At 55.1% G+C, this 21,386-nt stretch overlaps 1 protein-coding gene and 1 long non-coding RNA gene across 3 annotated transcripts; one reads left to right on the top strand and one right to left on the bottom strand.

Moving 5' to 3' along the window:
* Positions 1-291: 291 nt before the first annotated feature.
* On the bottom strand, positions 292-8,393 carry HMGA1 (high mobility group AT-hook 1). Of its 2 annotated transcripts, none has more exons than XM_066279179.1 (6): positions 8,256-8,393; positions 7,901-8,013; positions 4,104-4,281; positions 2,397-2,480; positions 1,758-1,808; positions 292-490 (listed from the first exon to the last, which is right to left on the bottom strand). In XM_066279179.1, exons 3-6 carry the CDS (start codon positions 4,236-4,238, stop codon positions 437-439), a joined length of 324 nt encoding a protein of 107 aa, XP_066135276.1. In that variant the 5' UTR covers positions 4,239-4,281; positions 7,901-8,013; positions 8,256-8,393; the 3' UTR covers positions 292-436. The 2 variants fall into 2 exon arrangements, with proteins under 2 accessions (XP_066135276.1, XP_066135364.1); XM_066279267.1 differs by having other exon boundaries at positions 4,137-4,281.
* On the top strand, positions 4,321-12,576 carry LOC136337705 (uncharacterized). Its single transcript, XR_010731878.1, has 3 exons — positions 4,321-4,640; positions 4,853-4,955; positions 12,392-12,576. It is a non-coding gene; the product is annotated as an uncharacterized lncRNA (long non-coding RNA).
* Positions 12,577-21,386: the final 8,810 nt, after the last annotated feature.

The raw sequence follows: 21,386 nt of genomic DNA, 5'->3' as shown, positions 1-21,386 counted from the left end.
CGCTCGGGCCCCTTTAAGGCCGGGGAGCCCTCCCAGGCCCCTTAATAGGAGGCCAGAGGTAAGAGTGGGAAAGGGACCCCCCCCAAACCAGGAGCCCAGTCAGCAATGTCCCCACCACCGAGGGAGCAAGGACGGACGCAGCAGGCGCAGGATGCGGCTAAGTGAGAAGTCAGCTTTGTCCAGGAGGGCGAGTGAGTGAGAGTGCACGTGGGCGGGTGAGGGGTGTCTGGGAACCGAAACCAAAGGAACGCTGTTCCCCACTCGGGCCGCCAGGGCCCTGCAGCGGCTGGTGTGCTGTGTAGTGTGGTGGTGCGGGTGGCGGGCGGGTGCAGGGGTGGTGGTGACCGGGGCCCGGGGACGACGGGGCGGGGCAGGGGAGCGGAGCTGTCCAGTCCCAGGAGGAAACTGCTCCTCAGGGGTGGGGGGCGCGGCCCGGTCACTGCTCCTCCTCTGAGGACTCCTGCGAGATGCCCTCTTCTTCCTCCTTCTCCTATGAGGTGGGCAGGGCCATGAGCTCGAGCGCCAGGCCGGCCCTCCTCCACTCCATCCCCATTCATGGGGGAGGGCGCACAGGCCTCCAGCCCCCACCTCTCCCTGGCTCTTCAGAAGGGGATGAGTCAGGGCTGAGTGTGTGGGTGACTCAGCAACCTCCACAGCCCGGTTTCATTCATAAAAAAAGGAAGAATTTCAGGGGAGGGAAAAAAACCACACACACACACGCTGCTGCTCTCACACAGAGCCACCCTCCCCTGCCTTGAGGCAGTGGTGGGGGGACCTGGGACCAGCAGACCTCCGTGCTGCACGGATGCCGGGAAGGGAGCGCTGGGGGGGGGGAGCCTCCGGGAGGCAGGGAGAGGAAACGGGAAGGGGCAGCTGGCAGGGCACGGGAGAACCAGGTTGGACCAGGCAGCTGCCCGGGCTGTGGGGCGGTGGCCGCAGGCTGACCCCGGGCCAGGGCGGGGAGGAAGGGGAAGTGTGTCCAGCCGGGGCTCACTCACGGGGCGGGAATGTCGGCACACCACAGGGGCTGCAGCCCCCGTGCCAGGCAAACTCCAAAACAACTTGTTTCCTGTTACTCACTCCTGGGGCCCAGCCAGCACCCCCTGTCCCTGAACCGGGCAGTTGCTCAGCTCAGCTCGAGGAAAGAACGGATGCCTCAGGGAGTTCAGGGAGCAGGTTGGGGAGAGGAAAGGGCCAACTGGAGGGGCGCCCCCTAGAGGCAGTCTCCTGACTTGGCACGCCTCCTTCCACTGCCAGCTATCTGTGGGCCCAGAAATGGAAGGCGCCTCCACGTGGGATCAACCTCAGCTCCCACCTGCATTGGCCCGCCCCACGGCTGAGCTCTTTGCGCAGTTTCTTCCTCTCACCAGGTTCAGGGCAAAGGCAAACCCCACCCCTCCCCCATGTGATGTGCTTCCTCATTTCTATAATGGAGGACAAACAAGAGGACATCTGAGACCCTCCCCCAAGAAGCCAAGACATCCCCCACCAATGCAGGACAAGGGTCTGTTACTTGGGGCCTCTCACTTCTCATGGACATACAGCCCTTTAAAAGCCCTAGGCTAGGTGCCAGGAGCCGGGGTCCTGGGCAAATCCCGTCCCCTCTTGGGCCCTGCATAAAATGCAATGTCCTAGCATCCCTGGCCCTGCAGGTCAGGTAGAGTGGTCTTCCCACGTGGACCCACAGGGTCAGGTAGGCGCCACGTTTTTAGCACCTCTAGCCCCTGAGAGCCAGGCCGCACGCCGTCCCCACCTACCAGTTTTTTGGGTCTGCCCCTTGGTTTCCTTCCTGGAGTTGTGGTGGTTTTCTAGAGAGTCAAAAAGAAGACCCGCTAAGTCACGCATGTCCCTGACAGTGCTCACCCCATGACGAGAGCCCAGGATGGTGAGGGAGCAGAGGGACAGAGCTGCCTACCTCTGCTCAGGACTGCCCAGGAATCTCGCCCCAGCCAGCAGGCCCACCCCAGTCCAGCTGGTGATGACTGACCACCACGTTACCCCCCAAATATACACACACGCCCCCCACTCCCTCCCCCACCCATGACTCAGAGGATATGAGTCGTGTCTTACAAAAAAATAAAATAAAAAAGCCCAAGGCCTGCAGGAAGCTGGCCTCCCCTGGTTTTCCCCCACTCTCTCAGGACCCAAGGGACCGCCCGATGGAAGGTGGCATTCTCAGCTCAGGGGCTGCTGCAGGACTTCTGACTTGATTTCCCCAAAGACCCAGAAGTGAGACCTCTGTCATCATCACCCTGCATTCCCCAATGAGCAAAGCCCCACTGCCTGCCACCTGTATAATGGGACAGAGGGCGCAGTCGGGCTAAGCCGGCCCTTTCCACGCCTCCCCTCCTTCATGCACTAGGACGGCTCTGTCCGCCCCCCCCCTCAAGTCTCACCCGGGTCTTGGCAGCTCCCTTGTTTTTGCTCCCCTTTGGCCTGCCCCGAGGTCTCTTCGGTGTTGGCACTTCACTGGGCTCCTTCTGCAAAGAGGAGAGAGAAGCAGTCAGAAACAGATGCCACCTGTCCCACCCCTTTCAGAAGATATCCCCAGGCCCCAAACCGACAAGGGTTCAAGTCAGCAAGCCATCACACCCTGACCCAGGAATCTACATGGCCCGGGCAAGTCCTTGGGAATTCAGTTTGACCGTCTTTTGCGAAGTCCCTCCCTGTGACAATAAGACCTCTGGGAAAGGGTATCACGGGTGCAGACAGACAGGCAGGCAGCTCTGCCTCGGACTCACCCGAAGATCTTGGAAAACCACTTACTGCCTGAGCCTCAGTTTCCTCATCTATAAATGGTGACAAGACTTACCCGCAGGGCGTCATGAAAATTAAATGAAGCACGTAGACGTGTCTGTGTCTAGCCTTGGGCCACGATCATTTCTGATAACATGTGCTGGACACTTGCGAGGGTGCAGAGTAGAAAGGACACCTCCCCCTGGAGGGAGCCTCCAGCCTCTACCTGCAAACCAGCCCCCTCCAGGCAGCCTCACAGGGAGAAGAAACCCCAGAGATCCTTGCCATTGTTGCCACTAAAATTTTAATAAGCCCAAGGCAGAATAAAAAGCTGCTGCATAATGCATAGAAGCTGGGCAGTAAAGGCACGTCAGCTACGGTTTCCCACGGGCTGCTGCTAACGACGGGCCGGTAACTCAACACTCCGTTCTGACCCCCACCCCACCCCAGCTAACGTGCCGGCGAGGAGGCCCAGGGAACCAGACTACAAGGATGAGCTCCCCCATATCCTGGGCGCAGAGAGAGGCAGCTGAATGCCACCCAGGCTCTTCATGACTCATGTCTCCCAGAGCCAGGACAGCCCACTCTCTCTGCCTCCTGATGGGGCCTGCCGTATAGCGTAGGGGGACAAGGACTGACCTCAGTCTCCCCTCCTCTTCCCCAGGAAGGGGAAGGAACTGGACCTCACCCACAGCCGCTGCTCCATGAGAGAGACTGAGAGCTCCACCATGGAACAGGTGGCCCCACCGTGCAAGGTGGCCTTCTAACCCTGTGGAAGGACCGCACCAGGGTCCCCAGGGCCCCCCTGCCACCAACTCCCCAACAGTTTCCATCTCTTGAGCTTTAGTTTTCTTTTACAGAGCAAAAGGGAAAGCCCAGTCCAGGGCTTCCGGCAGTGCGGCCGCGAATGGGTCCTGGTGACTGGCCCAGGAAGTACAGAAACTGCCGATGAGCATAGACACTTTTATAGTAAATCAACGGGGTGATCTGTGTGATGATGCTCACGATTAAAAATCCCAGGCTTCTATTTCTCTTTGTGTTCCTAGAGTTCACCCTTGCTATCCCATACACACACTGGTCTACGGTGGGCTGGAAATAAGAGTGGGTGGTCTACCACAGCGAGCACGGGCCTGTGTGAGCAGGGGGTCACGGGCTGGGCTGTCCGACACAGGCTCAGCCCCACTCGGTCCCCGGGTCTCAGGAGGATGCGACAGGGTTGGTGAATGTAGGCAGGATATGCAGACCGTGTGTGGGGAGCAGACAGACAGGAATGATTCTGCACCCTTCCATTCCTGTTTCGCCTGCCAAAACACTGGGTACCTCCCTAGCCCAAAGGGGTAAACTGAGGCAAAGACGTGGACACCCACCTGACTCCCTACCAGCGCCGTCCCGGGACTCACCGGAGGCTGCTTGCGAGGCCTGCCCCGCCCTCGCTTCTCGGTGCCGTCCTTTTCCTGCTTGGAGGCCAAGGGCTGGCTGGACTTCGAACTCGACTCGCTCATCTTCCCTTCTTACGAAGCAGGCGGAGGAGCGATGCTGGAGATGCTGGAGGCAGGGACGCGGTTTCAGACAATACACCTCCACACCTGTTGCCGCCACCTCCTACCCTTGCGCCTCCCCCACTGCAAGCGCCCCGCAGCAAGGCGGCCTGCTCCTGGGGTGCCCTGGGTTCCCACCCTGTGCCACCGGGTGGGGCTGGGCTGGGCCGTTGGTCCTAATCAGCTCCTTATCTCCTGTTCAGAAGAGCTCTTTGTTACCCTGCCACCTACACAGGGCCAGGGCCTCAGGCACATGCAGCCCAAACTTGGCTCTGAGGGTAAGGCTGCCCCGCGCAGCCCCTCTCTCTAGCCAGCTTCTGCCCTTTCACAAAGCCTGGGGAGCGCCCAGGGAGCAAGGGAGGAAAGGTAAGCAGAGAAAATGAGCCCCAGGCCCATGGCAGCCACAAGCTGCAACCCCCCCACCCCCACCCCCACCCCCGCACACCTCGCTGACAATACTGTCAAGGCCCAAGTCTCAGGACCAGAAGCTAGAAGGGCCAACCTTGACACTCCATCCCAATCACAGGGCCAGGGTTGGTGCCCAGACCTCACCAGTGTCCCCCTCTGCTCCTTCCCAGGGAAACTGCCTGGGATCCAAAGATGGGGGACATAATTGGAAAATGGGAAGACGGTTGAACCACGGTGGGTGAGTTGGAGGAAAAGGAGCCCCAAAGCTGAAAGGTGGGTCTACTATCTTCCCTCCCATCCTGCCCACCTGCAGTCAGATGAGATCTTTCCCTTTGATGCGGCTTACAGGAAGGGCACCTCCAACTGAGGTAGACCCTTCTAGCGGGCCCCCTGGCAAAGCCAACCCTAAAAGCTTCTTGGTCTTTTTCTAGCACGTTCCCTCATCTTAGAAGTCTGTTTTGGTTTAGTCAGCCCCACTATTCCAGTTTATCTAAACTCTCCGCCTGCAAGGACACCTACAATCTGCAGTTGGGAGCCTCTTCTAGAGATTTAAAGAGAATAGAGGGGCCCTGGCCGGTTGGCTCAGCGGTAGAGCGTCGGCCTGGTGTGCGGCGGACCCGGGTTCGATTCCCGACCAGGGCACACAGGAGAGGCGCCCATTTGCTTCTCCACCCCCCACCCCCTCCTTCCTCTCTGTCTCTCTCTTCCCCTCCCGCAGCCGGGGCTCCATTGGAGCAAGGATGGCCCGGGCGCTGGGGTGGCTCCTTGGCCTCTGCCCCGGGCGCTGGAGTGGCTCTGGTCGCCGCAGAGCGACGCCCCGGAGGGGCAGAGCGTCGCCCCCTGGTGGGCGTGCCGGGTGGATCCCGGTTGGGCGCATGCGGGAGTCTGTCTGTCTCTCCCCGTTTCCAGCTTCAGAAGAAAAAAAAAAAACAAAACAAAAACAAAAAAACAAACAAAAAAGAGAATAGAGGGCCCCCCCCCACTTTCCCATCTCTGCCTTCCCTGGTATTATCCCCAAGTCACAGACAAAAGACTTGAATTATGATATCTATTGCTCCACACCCCCACGTGGACCGAAACCTGGCTGCCTTTGGTAAAGGGTGGGCCCAAGTGGCTCCACTTCCGAAAGCCCCTGAGACAGTAAAATGGGGGGAAATGTAAGACAGCTACCTGCCTCAACCACCTCTCCAGACTGCTCCAAGGGCCAAGCCAGACAATAGTTTTAAAGTGCCAAAACAAGATGTCTTCATCCAAAATGAGAACTAGGACATTTGAAAATGCCTTCTTTCCCCATTTCAGATTTCCAGACAATTGCCAACTTTAACCCAAAGGGGGGGGGGGCGACATTTTTGCAAACTTGTGACTTCCAGAGGACCCCATCCTCAAGTTTGGGGATGCTCCAGACGGTGGGGCTTTTTCTAGTCATTATTCTGCTTTATAGTGTTTCAGACTTGGAGACCCTTTTAAACAAGGTGGTTGGCGATTTATTCTGCTTCATCATTAGTGGCTTGGCCTACTCTGTAATTACAGGCAGTGATTAGAATCTTCTATTACACCACAGGTCCCCTTTCAAACTAAACATCAAAATTAATCAGCTAAATGAGTACTGACCTCATATGAGGTCTGCTGGAGGCCCCCTCAGAGAGGGGTTCTCCTTAGAAGCTCGTCCCTAATCCTAAACAGCCTGGGCCCAACCTGCTGGGATCCTGGTGGGTCTCCCTGGAGGTTCCTGTTTCATCTGGTGCTTCCCCCTACCTCTGACTGTGGGGGGCCCTTGAATCCACCCACCTACCCCAAATCCAGACCTCCATGAATTGAACAAAGGCCTGAGGCCCTCCTCTCTGGTGAGACCAACAAATGCTGTCTCTTCCACCACCTGTTTCTGAACATCAGACAGACCAGGCATGTAGAAGCCACGTTAGGGGCCCAATCTCAATCCTTCAATTTATAATGCCTTTTAGGACTCAAACTTGTTTCCTCTGTACATGGGGCCCACAATGTGCACTCCACAAATGCTAAGAGAATAATCTGCAGGAAGGACCCCAGGAAACCACGGGACTACCTAGTTTTCCCAAAAAAGTAGTCCAGAGAGCTCTGCTGAGTTGCCTAAGGTCACACAGCAAGTTGACGAACAGGATGGAGTAGGTTCCCGGCGACCCTCTAGCAGAACACCCTCCTTACCGTCCTGGAGGCTGGTTAAGTCCCTGTGGCCCCTGCTCCACACCCCGCCTCAGGGCGACTCTGCGAGTGCCTGCGCTTGGACGGTGCAGGTCAACCGGCGGGACGCGGGGCCAGAACGCGCGGGGGGAGGGGCGCAGGCCGCTCTAGCAGGCGCGGGAAACCGATGCACCCCGACCGCATGCACCGCCACGCGGGTGCACCCGGCCCCACTTCCTGCCAGAGGGGGCACCCAAGCCCGCCTTGGGGCAGGAAACCTGGCGCGCGCGGGCACGGGGGAAAGGAAGAAAGCTACCTCCCTACGCGCTCTCCCCGCAAAATAAAGCCCCAGGAACATAAATTGAAACGGGGAGTCAAAGGGACTAGTTCCAACAGAGCCCAGTAAAGCAGAGAAACCAGTTTGTGGGGGCGGAGGGCAGGCCTGGCCCAGGGGCTGAGGAGGCGCGCGGGCCGGGCCAGAGGTAGGGTCGAGGTGAAGCCCCAAACCCAGGCCCGCGATTCGGCCTCATCTGCGGAAGGGAGCACCAGGTAAAGGCCGAGTAAGGGCTGGGCCGAATTGCGGGGTTCCTGCCCATCCCCCTCACTTCTAGAACTTCCCCAGGCTGCGAGGGACGGCCGGCCCCCCACTCTCCCGCTGCGCCGCAGCCAGTTCCTCTCCCCACCCCACCCCAGCCAGGGCCCGGGCCCGGCCCGGGCCCGGGCTCGGGCGGGAGCGGCGAGCGCGAGGTGCATCGGGATCCGCCGGGTGCACAAGTCGCGCTCGCCGCAGCCGCGCGCCCCCTCCCCCACCGCGCGCCTTTCCCGGGTCCCCGCCCCCCGCAGGGCGCCCGCCGCGCGGGGGAAGGGGTGCCGGCGCCCTCCCCACGCCTGCGGGCCCCGCCGTCCGCCCCCGCGCCGCGCGGCCCTCCTCCGCCCGCGGCTCGCGCAGTCCGGGCCTGGGAATAAAGCTGGAGGCGCGCGCTGCAGCCCCCGGCGCCTTGCAGGAGGAGCGGCGGGGGCGCGGGCGCCCCCCTCCGTCGCGGGCCCAGGGGACGACTCACCGCGAGCTCGGCCGCCGGCCTGTGGTGCGCTCTTCGGCTGCTAGGAGCGACGGTGCTGGGCGCTGGGGACCGGCCTGGCTCCGCTGCCGCCGCCGCTGGTAGCAAATGCGGATCTGAAACCGGGAGAGAGCAGAGGCGCTCAGAGACCGCCACCGCCTCGTGCTCGCCGCCTAGGCCCCCGCGGGGTATTTATGTGTCACATCCAGGCGGGGGAACAAAAATATTCCCCCTTCCCCCGAAGGATGGCGAGGGGCAGGAAGCTAGGCACCGCCAGTGCGCGGCCTCAATAAATAAATAATTTAATTAAATGATAGATATTAAAAAAATGAAGCCACCGGAGGGGCCGCGAACTCACGCCTTCTTGGAGCCGCGCCAGCACCAGAAATAGCCCGGGCTCGGAGTCCCAATTAGAGGAGCGCAGCCCCGGCTCAGGGGAGCTTAAAAAGAGCGACCCAGGGGCAGGGGGGACGGGCCCGCCCGCGCCAGCCGTGTCACTGAGGGGGCGGGGCCATGCAAATGAGCCAGGGGATTTAAAAGGGCGGCCGCCCGCCAGCCGCCCCGCTGTTGGGTGCTGACTTCGGGGAGGGGCGAACAGTTCCGAAGCCGGGGGCGGGCTGAGAACACGAGGTGCCGACCCACTCCCCACTGTCTCTGGTCGGAAGATCTGGGAAAGGGCACAGACAGGTCGCCAAGGAGCTTTTCGTGGGTTTAGAGGCGGAGGGTGTCCTTACTGCCTGGAATGGGGGGCGGCCACCCACCCCCGGCAGTCACCTCTAGGGGCCTTCGGGACGTGTGGGCCTGCCGCCCGTGGGGCGCGAGGGTCTGGATGGCGTTGGCGTCGGCGGGGTCCGTGCGGGCGGGAGGGGTGGAAACACGCGGGCTCGAGAGTTCCGCGGCCTACTCGCCGCCCCCTTGCCCACGTATAGGCGCCCCCCTTCCCCTGGGTGTACAGGTGTCAGCATGTCCATTTCAGTGCCAACCCGCGTGTGGCTGGTGAAATAAAGGTCTTAAGAAACGCAAACAGATCTTGTGAAACCCAGAGTTTCAATTTATTAATGGCCCTGAGTGAACCAAAATCAAGGTGAATTCTTCAAGCAAAGCAAAAAAAAAAAGGGTTCGGCGCAGGTAAACCTTAGGAAAGGTTCCTTCAGAAGCACGCTCTCCTCCCACTTGGCGCCCTGGCCCCCATCCGCTGGGACTTTTAAGAAACAAGAAAGCGTGAGCCAATGATCGCCTGGAAGCACTTTGAGGGCAGGGACTGAGCCCACGCAAGCCATGCGCGCCATGCCCGCCAAGCCGGGCGCGCAGCGCCGGCTCAACAAAGACTTGTTGCGCGGCCGAAAAGGAAGCCCAAGGGGAAAGATGGCGGGGAGGGCGGTGGGAGAAGAAAGGGCGCTGTGAGTGGCGCGCCCTGCAGGCCGGGCCGGGGCCTATCCCAAGCGCACCTCCCTCCCGCGCCTGGTCCCCGAGGCGGCCTTCCACACCTCCCGTGATGCAGGGAGTTGCAATGCGGCCCGGTGACAGGGTTGTGACTCATGTTTTTCTTCCTCTCCGGTCAGCCGAGGCCCCGGCCCAGCCCCCTCCTCAAGGGGCACGCTGGCGGTGGAGGGGCGACTCCAGGAAAACCCTGAGCAGAGTAGAAGCGGGATGGGGTGCCGGAGGGGCCGGGCCTCCTGGTTTCAAGAATGTTTCAGGAATGTTTCCGGTGGGGGTGGGGATACGAGGCGGGAGTGGGCCCAGCCCCCACCCGGGGCAGCACGTGCTCGGCCGGGTGGGGGCGGGGCGCCCGGGCGGGAAGGCGCGGGGGGCCAATAGAACCGGTTCAAAGGAGAGGGCGCGGGGTTGGCGGGGGCCGGGGCTGGCCCGACGTGGGGGTGGGCGGGGAGGCTGCCCTCCCGCGCCTCCGCCCGCCGCCCCACGCCCAGGTAGAACGCAGTCCTGGAGAAGTCCCCTGGAAGGGAGAGGAAGTCACCGAAGGGCGACCTGAGAGCAGAGGAGGGTGGAGGGGAGCGCGAGGGGAAGGCTGGGGGAGGGGCGGCCTGCCCCTTTGTCTGGAGCCGGGCGTAGGGGGTGGGGCGGGGTGTAACGGGTGTAACGCGCGCTGCTCCATCTTTGTGCCTTACGCGCCGTGCTTGTGCTTAGTAGGCCGCGAGTAGAGTTGGCCCAATGGCATGGAGTTGTTAGCTCCAGAACCTTCACAGCATTGAGTGGAAAGACGACTCTAAACCCCCTAACGCTACCCCTTCGGGTTACAGGACCCTTGCAGCAACCCGGGTACCCAGGTTGGGGCCAGGGGTAGCCCCCACAGAGTGGTGTTCCCCTGGACACATCCCTTCCCAAGGCACGCCAGGCTTCTAGGCCAGGCCTGGGGCTGGTGGCCAGGAAGGGCTTGTGCGGCCTGGGGCTGTCCTGAGAGACAGGTGGGGAAGAGAGAGGGCCCTCCGTCTCCAGTAGGCTGTGGGACAGACTTGGCCAACTTTTTTGGCCCACTTCTCAACCAGCGGACTTGATCTTATTTTTTCCTTCCTCACTGACTTTTTTCTTACCTTGTATTATGTGTATTTTTTGTAAGCCACCTCAGTCCCTCTGGAAGGAAGCAGATATAAATAAATTTCTAGGCAAATATAGTAGTTTGTTCTTCTCCAGGGTTACCCACACCCTTGAAATCCAAATAACTGCCACTGACCCCCCACCTCCATGCTTTCTGGATTGCAAATGTCCTGAAGCCACTTCCCGTTCTTTCCTCTTTCAAAAAGTATTGAGCAGAAGGGTGAGTGGTACGGATTTAAAAAACAAGTAAGACCTAGAATAGCCCTTGTCCCTGTGAATTTTATGTCTAGAAGAATCAGAACCAGAAACTCATGAGAGAAACAATTCCCCTAGGTGCCAGGAGGCAGAAAGCATTCATTATTCAGAATTTACTGAGGGTCCACTATGTACCAAGAACTGGTCCATGCTCTTGGGCAGAATCAGTGAGCAAAGGAAAGTTTTCTGTACCCCCCCCCTTTTTAAAAAGATTTTATTTATTCATTAGAGAGAGAGAGAGAGAGAGAAGGGGGGGAGGAGCAGGAAGCGTCAACTCCTATATGTGCCTTGACCAGGCAAGCCCAGGGTTTTGAACCGGCAACCTCAGCGTTTCCAGGTTGATGCTTTATCCACTGCGCCACCACAGGTCAGGCTCCTGTGCCCTTTTTGTTTGTTTTTAGAGAGAGAGAGAGGGAGAGAGACAGACAGGAAGGGAAAGAGATAAGAACCATCAACTCGTAGTGGGGTCACTTTTAGTTATTGATTGCTTCTCATACAGGCCTTCAGTAGGGACGGGCTGAAGCTGAGCCAGCGACCCCTTGCTCAAGCCGGCAACCCTGAGATCATGTTAATGATCCCCACACTCAAGCTGGAGAACCTGAACTCAAGCCAGTGACCCTTGGAGTTTTGAACCTGGGACTTAAGTGTCCTAGGTGGATGTTCTGTCCACTGGGCTACCAGTCAGGTGTTCCTGAGCTCCTGAAGCTTAGAGGGTCACGTTCTTTTTTATTGATTTTTAGATAGAGGACAGAGAGAGAGAGAGAGAGAAAGAGAAAAGCAGGATGCATCAACTTGTAGTTCTTCCTGTAAAGCCAGTAGCCACGGCCACCATCACAGCTGCTTGGCCCATGCAGGTTTGCATTTGATTTGGACAGTTGGTAATGAAACAACGGAGCCAAGAACTGGTGGGCCATTACCTTTTAATCCTAGCTTGCACTCGGCAGGCAAGAAATACACACAGTGGGAAAATACTTCCCTTTCCATTCAGGGCTCCCAAAGCCACTGACTTACCCGAGTTTCCTAGAATCAAAGGTATCTACCTCCCAGCCTTATTCACCTCTGTTCCCTATCTCCTTCTCTCTGTACAAACTCTGCACTAACTGGCTTCTCCGTCAGTACTCTGCCATCTTGGCTGCCTCTCCACTGCAATACTAATTTCAGGAACCGAGAGAAAGAGCCCCTGGTCTCCCTTATTTTATAGTGTAGGAATTAAAGCCTTTAAGCCAATATACAAATAAGGAAGTCTGTGATACAAAGCCACTTATCTGAGGCATAAATGGGATTCCTCATAAGAGTGCACTGCCCTACATCATGCAACAGCCAAGGGTGTGGGGGAAAAAGCTTAGTGTTGAGAAGATCTTAGTATTAAAAGGGTGGAAAAGGCTTAGTCTTAAAACTAAGCCTTAGGCTAAAGGACCCTGCCTGCTTACAGTTTGTCCCCCACACCCAATGAAAACTATAAGTGAGCAAACATATACATCATATTTGCAAACTTATTTGACTCACATTTCCCATATGTGCTTTGACCGGGCAATCCCAGGGTTTTGAAACAGCAACGTCAGCATTCCAGGTCGATGCTTTATCCACTGCACCATCTCAGGTCAGGCATGGGGGCGGTCGTCAGGTTCTTAAAGATTAAGGTGACCAACTTTTTTTTTTTTAATATTTTATTTATTGATTTTTTAGAGAGAGAGAGAGAAGGGGGAGGAGCAGGAAGCATCAACTCCCATATGTGCCTTGACCAGGCAAGCCCAAGGTTTCGAACCGGCGACCTCAACGTTCCAGGTCGACGCTTTATCCCACTGTGCCACCACAGGTCAGGCCGGTGACCAACTTTTTTACAATGGAAAAGAGGACAAAAATTAATTGAAGAAAACAATATTGTAAATAAAAGAAACATTCATTGTAATAATAATACACTATAATATGATAAATTCATAATAAAAACATTTGTAATATTTTATATTGTAATTATGCCTACATGCCTATTAATTTTTAATAATAATTGTAGGAAAAAAGTATTCATTTAGATACAAATATGTCATATCAGACGCAATGGATCGACTCTGCATCAATCAAATACGGACATTTACAGATTAGTCTCCCAATATCAAAAAGGAGGACGTGTAGGACATTTTCCGAGGAAGGACGGAGCTTACAAAAGAAGGACTGTCCTCCCTAAAGGAGGGCGATTGGTCACCTTATTAAAAACAGACTTAGTAAGTACTGCAGGAGAGGAGGGGAGCTCCAGGGAGTCAAAGCAGTGTTCTCGAGGAGGTGGGATTGAGCAGGCCTGGAAGGGCCTTGGAGAGGGGGGGACCCATGAGCAGTAGGCATGGCGAGGGAGCTGTTCGAGGCCAGGGATATCAACCTGGTTGGTCAAGGCCTGCAGGGCTCTGGGGGAATTGGTCATATCAGTACCAGTCATGGCCACAGGAATCATTTTCTTAGTGTCAGAGTTGAGTTAATTCAGTTTCCACAAGGGTGACCCAGTGAACTTAATGACCTCAACACATATATTCAGGAATTGGAGAGTTTGGATCAACTTTGTTTGTCAGGATCGCTGAAGGTAAATTCATTTTTCCCTGGGTTGTTGAAATTCTTCCTGATGTATGTTAGCTCTTTCCCTGCCCTGCAAAACGGAGTAACAAGGGCCTGCCAATCGTGGAGTCGTGGCTTGAAATGCAGAGCCCACGCTGCGCTGGAGTGTCTCTGGGCATTCCTCTGACAGACAGATATCCAGTTATGCATCAGTATTTACTTACCAGCTCGCCTCTTGCTTTTGAGTCAACTGTAGTTCTTGGAAGAATAGAGGTTAGTAGAGGTTTCCCAAAAGGCATGGGTATAAGGTGGGAGTATTCTGTGTGTCGGCCCAACCTCAAAGGTAGATGGGAAGAGGTGGGGAGAAGAGGAGTAAGAATTGTCTAACTTGTCCAAACCAGGATACTTTTTATTTATAATTTTTTTAATTTATTCATTTCAGAGAGGAGAAAGAGAGAGAGAGAGGAGAAAGAAAGAGAGAGAGACAGGAAACATCAACCTCCATATGTGCCTTGACCAGGCAAGGCCGGAGTATCAAACTGGCAATGTCAGCATTCCAGGTCGATGCTCTGTCCACTGTGCCACCACAGGTCAGGCCAGACCAGGATACTTTTACTAATGAAAGTTGTATGTACAGAAAGTGCATAAATCCTGTATTCAGCTCAATGCATTTTCTTTTTATTATTGATTGATTTGAGAGAGAAACATCAGTTGGTTGTTTTGCTTGTTTAGGTATTCACTGGTTGATTCCTCTATGTGTCTTGACTGGGGATTGAACCTGCAACCTTGGTGTATTGGGATAATGCTCTAACCAATTGGCAGGGCCCAGATGAAAGCATTTTCATAAAGTCTTTACTAACCAGATTATGAAAGATAACATTTCCAGACCCCTTATGTAACCACAGCCTCAACTTCTAACAGCAATTTTTTTTTTTTTTTTTGGTGATAGAGAGACAGGGACAGAGATGAGAAGCATCAATTCTTTGTTGCGGCCTCTTAGTTGTTGATTGATTGCTTTCTCATATGTGCCTTGACCAGGGCGGCTAGAGCCAAGCAAGTGACCCCTTGCTTAAGCCAGCGACCATGGGTCATGTCTATGATCCACGCTCAAGCCAGTGACCATGCGCTCAAGCTGGTGAGCCGGCACTCAAGCTGGCGAACTTGGAGTTTTGAACCTGGGTCCTCTGTGTCCTAGTCCTATGCTCTATCCACTGTGCCACTGCCTGGTCAGGCTCTAACAGCATTCTTTTTTTTTTTTTTTTTTTTTTTTTGTATTTTTCTGAAGTTGGAAACAGGGAGGCAGTCATACAGACTCCCACATGCGCCCGACCAGGATCCACCCGGCACGCCCACCAGGGGGCAATGCTCTGCCCATCTGGGGCATCGCTCTGCTGCAACCAGAGCCATTCTAGCGCCTGAGGCAGAGGCCATGGAGCCATCCTCAGCGCTCGGGCAAACTTTGTTCCAATGGAGCCTTGGCTGCAGGAGAGGAAGAGAGAGACAGAGAGGAAAGAGAGGGGGAGAGGTGGAGAAGCAGATGGGCGCCTCTCCTGTGTGCCCTGGCAGGGAATCGAACCCGGGACTCCTGCACGCCAGGCCGACGCTCTACCACTGAGCCAACTGGCCAGGGTCTAACAGCATTCTTTAGTTTCAACTTTTATGTGCATTCTGTGGATGGAATCATATATTACATACTCTCTGGGTTAGTTTCCTTTGTTTAAAATATGTCGCAATTCATCCACGTTACTGTGCGGGGCTACAGAATGTTCATTCTTTTTGCTGCATAGTTATGTGATGTAAGAATACCACAGTTTTTATGTCCACTCTGTTGAAGGACATTTGGATAGTTTCTGTTTTGGGACTATTACAAATAGTGCTGCTAAGAATGTTCTAGAATATGTCTTGGTCAGTAAATGTACACATGACTGTTGAATACACACCTAGAAAAGGAATTCTTGGGTTGTAGGATATATATGCCCAGCTATTACAGACAAGCAGGACATTTAAGAGTAAAAGGGGGTACTAGTAGTTATAACTAGACCATAAGCATGAAGCTTTATTGGCCCATTATATCTGGGATTGACCCAGGACCATATCAACCGGGACTGACTCAGGCAGGCCAGATCCAAGGTCCCCCTGGGGTGCAGTGTTTGACCACTCTCTGGAGCCACCCAGCTACTAGTACATCTGCTCATCTGGCAGGATCAGGCTGCCAGGCCCTGCTGACCACAAGCTCTACTGCCAGGAAGCCTGGCAGAACTGGAGTGGGAAGAGGGCCTCTTCTACTTCCAACTTTCGAGGGAAAAATTCTCCAGTAAGTAGGAAGGCCCCGGAGGCAGGCACCTCTCTGCCCTCTGCCCTGCGCCAGCCACCCACGTGCTGTGATGCCCAGACACCATCAACTTGATCAGCCGCCTCCAGAGCTGGAGCCCAGGAAAGCTCGGCTCCTCTCCAGCCTCCGAAAAAACACCACCACCACCAAAACAGAGGAAAAGGGAGAGCAGAGGAGCACGTGCCGGATGCAGCGTCCTCAGTGCCCCAGGTCAGCAGTGCTGTCGCCCCATTTTACACGTGTGAACACTCAGGCTCAGGAAGGCTAGCATTCTGCCTCTTCTCCACAGTTGCTTCTCTGAGGCTGGGTAAGCTCGTGCCTTCTCCCTGCCTGGCCAGAAGGATCCCTGCAGGCACTGAGACAGGCACCAGGGATGTGGCCTTGAATTAGGTGGCTATGCTTCCTGTCCTCCAGGGACGGACTTTGCCTGGGGTGGGAGACAAGAACACGGCAGTCTCCCCAGTGTATGTGCAGCGATGGGGGCCTGGGAAAACAGAGGGCCGGGGCCAGGCGCTGGGCGGAGCCTGCGCGGGTGAGGGTGCCGGCAGCAGGGCAATTGACATGGGGGTGGGCTTAGGGCTGTAACAGACTGGGTAGGTGGGCATCCAACACCATCCCCCGCCCTCCTCTGAAGCTGCAGGTTTGGATGTGAATTAGGTCCCACTAAAGAGTAAAATTTGGAGGAAGGAAACAAGGAAAGGGAAATACTGCTGTGTGTGGGCTGTGGACACAAGAGGTTTTCTGCAGCACCCCCAGTATCCAGTCACCAGCTTGGTAAGGAGCAAGAGGCCGTAATGGTGGCAGAGAGGTCTCCTGATTCCCACCGCCCTGATCAGGGCAGGAGCAGGCAGTTAGCAATGTTCCAGGATGCACAGCCCGGGTCGGCTCCTCCAGTTCTTCCCAACGGTTTTGTAAGCACCTGATTCCCAGTATTACATTGTTTTCTACACAAAACATAAGGCATGTCCCTCCTCTGCTCAAAATCTTCCAAGGGCTCCCATCTCACACAGAGTAAAACAAAATGGCCCACAAGGCCCTGCAACCCATCCCTCCGCCTTCTGATCTCCTACCTGTTGCTCTGCTTCAGCCACATGAGCCTCCCTAGATGTTCCCCAGCCCTGGCAGGTATGAATGAGCTCACCTCAGGGCCTTTGCACTTGCCATATCCCCTGCCTGACATGCTTTTCAGAGTTTGCCCTTTCGCAGCCTTTAGTATTACCTAGCCACATTATTTTTTACATTTATTTGAGAGAAAGAGAGGGAGAGACAGAAGCATCAACTCATTCCACTTACTGTAGTTCCATTTAGTTGTATATTCATTGATTGTTTGTCATACATGCCTTGACTGGGGATCAAACTTGCAACCTAGCATGTTGGGATTATGCTCTTATTACTGAACCACCCGGCCAGGGCCCGGTCCACACTATTTAAAATTGTAAGTCTTGCCTGACCTGTGGTGGCGCAGTGGATAAAGCGTCGACCTGGAAATGCTGAGGTCGCCGGTTCGAAACCCTAGGTTTGCCTGGTCAAGGCACATATGGGAGTTGATGCTTCCAGCTCCTCTCCCCTTCTCTCTCTCTCTCTCTCTTCTCTCTATCTCTCTCCTCTCTAAAAATGAATAAATAAAATAAAAAATTAAAAAAAAAAATTCCACAAGCCCTTCCATGTCAAATCCTTTCCCTCCAGAGTCCTTTAAAAAAAAAAAAAAAATTGTAAGTCTTCCCCTGCAAGCTTCATCTACTTTACCATGCTATATATAACACGTGTCTAACATACTGTATACATAAACCTAACTTTTTTTTTTTTTTAGAGACAGAGAGAGTCAGAGAGAAGGATAGATAGGGACAGACAGACAGGAACGGAGAGAGATCAGAAGCATCAATCATCAGTTTTTTCCTTGCGACACCTTAGTTGTTCATTGATTGCTTTCTCATATGTGTCTTGACGGGGGGGGGGGGGGGCACAGCACACCAAGTAACCTCTTGCTTGAGCCAGTGACCTTGGGTCCAAGCTGGTGAGCTTTACTCAAACCAGATGAGCCCGCGCTCAAGCTGGGTCAATCTCAGGGTCTCGAACCTGGGTCCTCCACATCCCAGTCTGATGCTCTATCCACTGCGCCACCGCCTGGTCAGGCAAACCTAACTTTTCTACTGAACTATTGATATATTTATTGATATAAAAGTGATATGTACTGTGTTTTCTGTTCAGTTCTCCCATATGAAAGGTCAGCTCCACCAGGGCAGGGAATTTCATCTGTTGTGCTCACGGGGGTATCCCTATGCTTACTTAGCACAGTGTTCAAGCTCACAGTGTGTTGAATGAAGAGTGATTCGCCAAAGCGATCTCTGTTGTCAGTGAAGGCTGAGCCACAGGGAGTTGTGCTGGGGGTCTGAACTTCAAGGCTGAGAAAAGGGCAGGGCACCCAGCAGATCACCATGGGACTGGCAGAGTGGCGCTGCCCAAGTGAGACAGGGCTGTGCTCTACACTTGACAGCGACACCTGTGTTCGTCTCACTAGGTTTCAGTCACTGTGTACCTGATCTCCTGCACACAGGCTCATTTCTCGTGGGCATTACTTTTATTTTTTTAACTTTTTTAAATTTTTATTTTTTTTTACAGAGACAGAGAGTGAGTCAGAGAGAGGGATAGACAGGGACGAACAGGAACGGAGAGAGATGAGAAGCATCAATCATTAGTTTTTCATTGTGCGTTGCAACACCTTAGTTGTTCATTGATTGCTTTCTCATATGTGCCTTGACTGTGGGCCTTCAACAGACCGAGTAACCCCTTGCTGGAGTCAGTGATCTTGGGTTCAAGCTGGTGGGCTTTTGCTCAAACCAGATGAGCCCGTGCTCAAGCTGGTGACCTTGGGGTCTTGAACCTGGGTCTTCTGCATCCCAGTCCGACACTTTATCCACTGTGCCATCGCCTGGTCAGGCTATTTTTTAACTTTTATTATTTTTTTTTGGCGAGGGCAAGGACAGATAGGCAGGAAGCGAAAGAGATGAGAAACATCAGTTCTTCACTGAGGAACCTTAGTTGTTCATGGATTGCTTTCTCATATGTGCCTTGACTGGGGGCCTCCAGCCGAGCCAGTGACCCCTTGATCAAACCAGAGACCTTGGCCTCAAGCTGGTGACCCTGCTATCAAGCCAGCGACCTCAGCATTTCAAACCTGGGTCCTCCGTGTCCCAGACCGATGCCCTATCCACTGCGCCACCGCCTGGTCAGGCTGGACATTACTTTTATTTTATTTTTTATTTTTTGTATTTTCTGAAGCTGGAAACGGGGAGAGACAGTCAGACAGACTCCCGCATGCGCCCGACCGGGATCCACCCGGCACGCCCACCAGGGGCTACGCTCTGCCCACCAGGGGGCGATGCTCTGCCCCTCTGGGGGGTCGCTCTGCCGCGACCAGAGCCGCTCTAGCGCCTTGGGCAGAGGCCAAGGAGCCATCCCCAGCGCCTGGGCCATCCTTGCTCCAATGGAGCCTTGGCTGCGAGAGGGGAAGAGAGAGACAGAGAGGAAGGAGGGGGTGGGGGTGGAGAAGCAAATGGGCGCTTCTCCTATGTGCCCTGGCCGGGAATCGAACCCAGGTCCCCCGCACACCAGGCCAACGCTCTACCGCTGAGCCAACCGGCCAGGGCCTGGACATTACTTTTAGATCTTATAATTTGCTGCTGATCATGGGAAATTATTTTTTTTCTCTCTTGGGTTAGTCATCAGGAGGTGGCAGCCACTTGACAACTGTCTTGGCCTTTGGCTGGGGTGACCTGGCCGGCTGGGTGGCTTGTTGGTGACTGGGCAGTGGTGGCGGCCGCTTAGCGCACACTTTAGGCGAGTGCAGGATTTATGTTTCGCATGGAACAAAATACAGTGTGTCCGTAAAGTCATGGTGCACTTTTTTTTTTTTTTTACATCATGGTGCACTTTTGACCGGTCACAGGAAAACAACAAAAGACAATACAAATGTGAAATCTGCATGAAATAAAAGGAAAACCCTCCCAGTTTCTGTAGGATGATGTGGCAGTATGTGCGCATGCGCAGATGATGATGTAACACCATGTATACAGCAGAGCAGCCCACAGACATGCCAGTCGAGATGTGGATGGAACAGAGGAATGTTCAGTGTGTTCTGTGGCTCGCTAAATTCAAATCCCTGACCAAAGTGCAATGTGAATAACGGCGTGTTTATAACAAAGCGCCACCACATAGGAGTAATATTACTCGGTGGGATAAACAGTTGAAGGAAACCAGCAGTTTGGTGGAGAAACCGTGTTCTGGTAGGCCATCAGTCAGTGACGAGTCTATACGGGATAGCTACCTAAGGAGCCCTAAAAAATAGCTACCTAAGGAACTGCACTGAATAGGTATGAAACTGGGAGAGTTTTTCTTTTATTTGGTGATTTCATATTTCTATCGTCTTTTGTTGCTTTCCTGTGACCAGTCAAAAGTGCACCATGACTTTACGGACACACTGTAGTTTCCCTTTGGTCTAAGGAACTTTCTGTGTCTAGTGCAACAGGCTCTGCAGGTAAAATGCCTCCAAACCCGCTGCCTCCCCGCACTCAGGGGTGGCTGCGAACAGACACCCTTTAAAGCTGTGTGGCCTGCGGAAGCCCCACCCACCTGAGCCAGTTGAAGGAAGGGTTTGGGCAGCAGCTGTGGGCCTGGGACACTGGTCTCTGGGAGCTGAGTTTGTCTCTCCAGGCCACACGCCTGCCCTGGCTGGATGTCCAGGTCAGCTTGTTAACGAGATTGGGGACTCAAGTCCTGTGGCTGTAGCCACCTGCTTCCACTCACGGCACACTGGTTTGGGAGGAGGCCCTGAAGTTATAGGGAATTCTTATATGGCCTTTGGATTTTGTTTCTTTTGTGTCTGTTCCTTACCTGCTTTTCAAGTTTGTTCTGGGCTGGGGAAGGGGAATGGTGACCCATGGGGCCTTAAAAATGGCTGTCGTCCATTACTAGGAGCGGAGGCGCACTCCTACCGCAAGCCTGCAGTTGCGAGTCCGGGCTGGCTTCTTGTGCCTCTGCAGGCGAACGCTGCTCCGGGGAGCTGTGGCTCTGTCCCCTCCAGGCCACCCTGAACCCTCACCCTGAACTTTTCTTAGGGATGGGAGCTCCATACCAGGAGCGGGCAGGATGGCGTGCTGCCCGCCTGCTTCCAGAGCACATGGGCGCAGGGTTGGACCCACAGCCCCGCAGGCCAGACCCGAGTCCGGAGAAGGAAAGGGCAGGGTGGAGGTCGAAGGGCGGGGGCCCGGCCGAGAGGAGGTGGGCTGGGGTGGGGCGGGGCCCAGGCCCAGGCCCAGGCGGGGATTGGTGGGAACCCTTCGGGGCTTTGTTTTCTCTCCGCGCCCGCGAGCCTCGCCTCGCACTAGGGCCTAAGGGGGCCTTGGCGCTAAGCAAAAAGTTTGGTGAATGGATGGATGAATGAGAGCGAAAGGGGCTGGGGGAGGGCCGGAGGAAGTAGGTGGCGGGGGGAGGGGAGAGGCGCAGGGTGGGGGAGGGGAGGTCGCCAGTGGCGGGAGAGCGGAGGAGGAAGGAGGCGGGCGGAGCAGGGCGAGCCTGCTGGTCTGGAATCTGGTTAGAAGGAGATGGCGGTGGGGAGGGGCCCAGCCTCGTCGTTTCCCGCTCCCTCAGTCCACAGGCCTGTCCTCCACCCCATAAATCCTGGGGGTTGCACGGCCTCCCAGGCCTAGTCCTCGCTGTGAATTGAGTGGGCGGCTTCTTTGTTTTCTTCCTTTCTTTCTAGGAACTCGATCACGAGGGGATGGGTGGCCCTCTGGCCTTAGAATACCTGAG

This window comes from Saccopteryx bilineata, chromosome 1 (genome assembly GCF_036850765.1).
Source record: "Saccopteryx bilineata isolate mSacBil1 chromosome 1, mSacBil1_pri_phased_curated, whole genome shotgun sequence".
NCBI lineage: Eukaryota > Metazoa > Chordata > Mammalia > Chiroptera > Emballonuridae > Saccopteryx > Saccopteryx bilineata.
The sequence above is the reverse complement of the archived record's forward strand: the minus strand, read 5'-3'. Positions and strand labels throughout refer to the sequence as shown.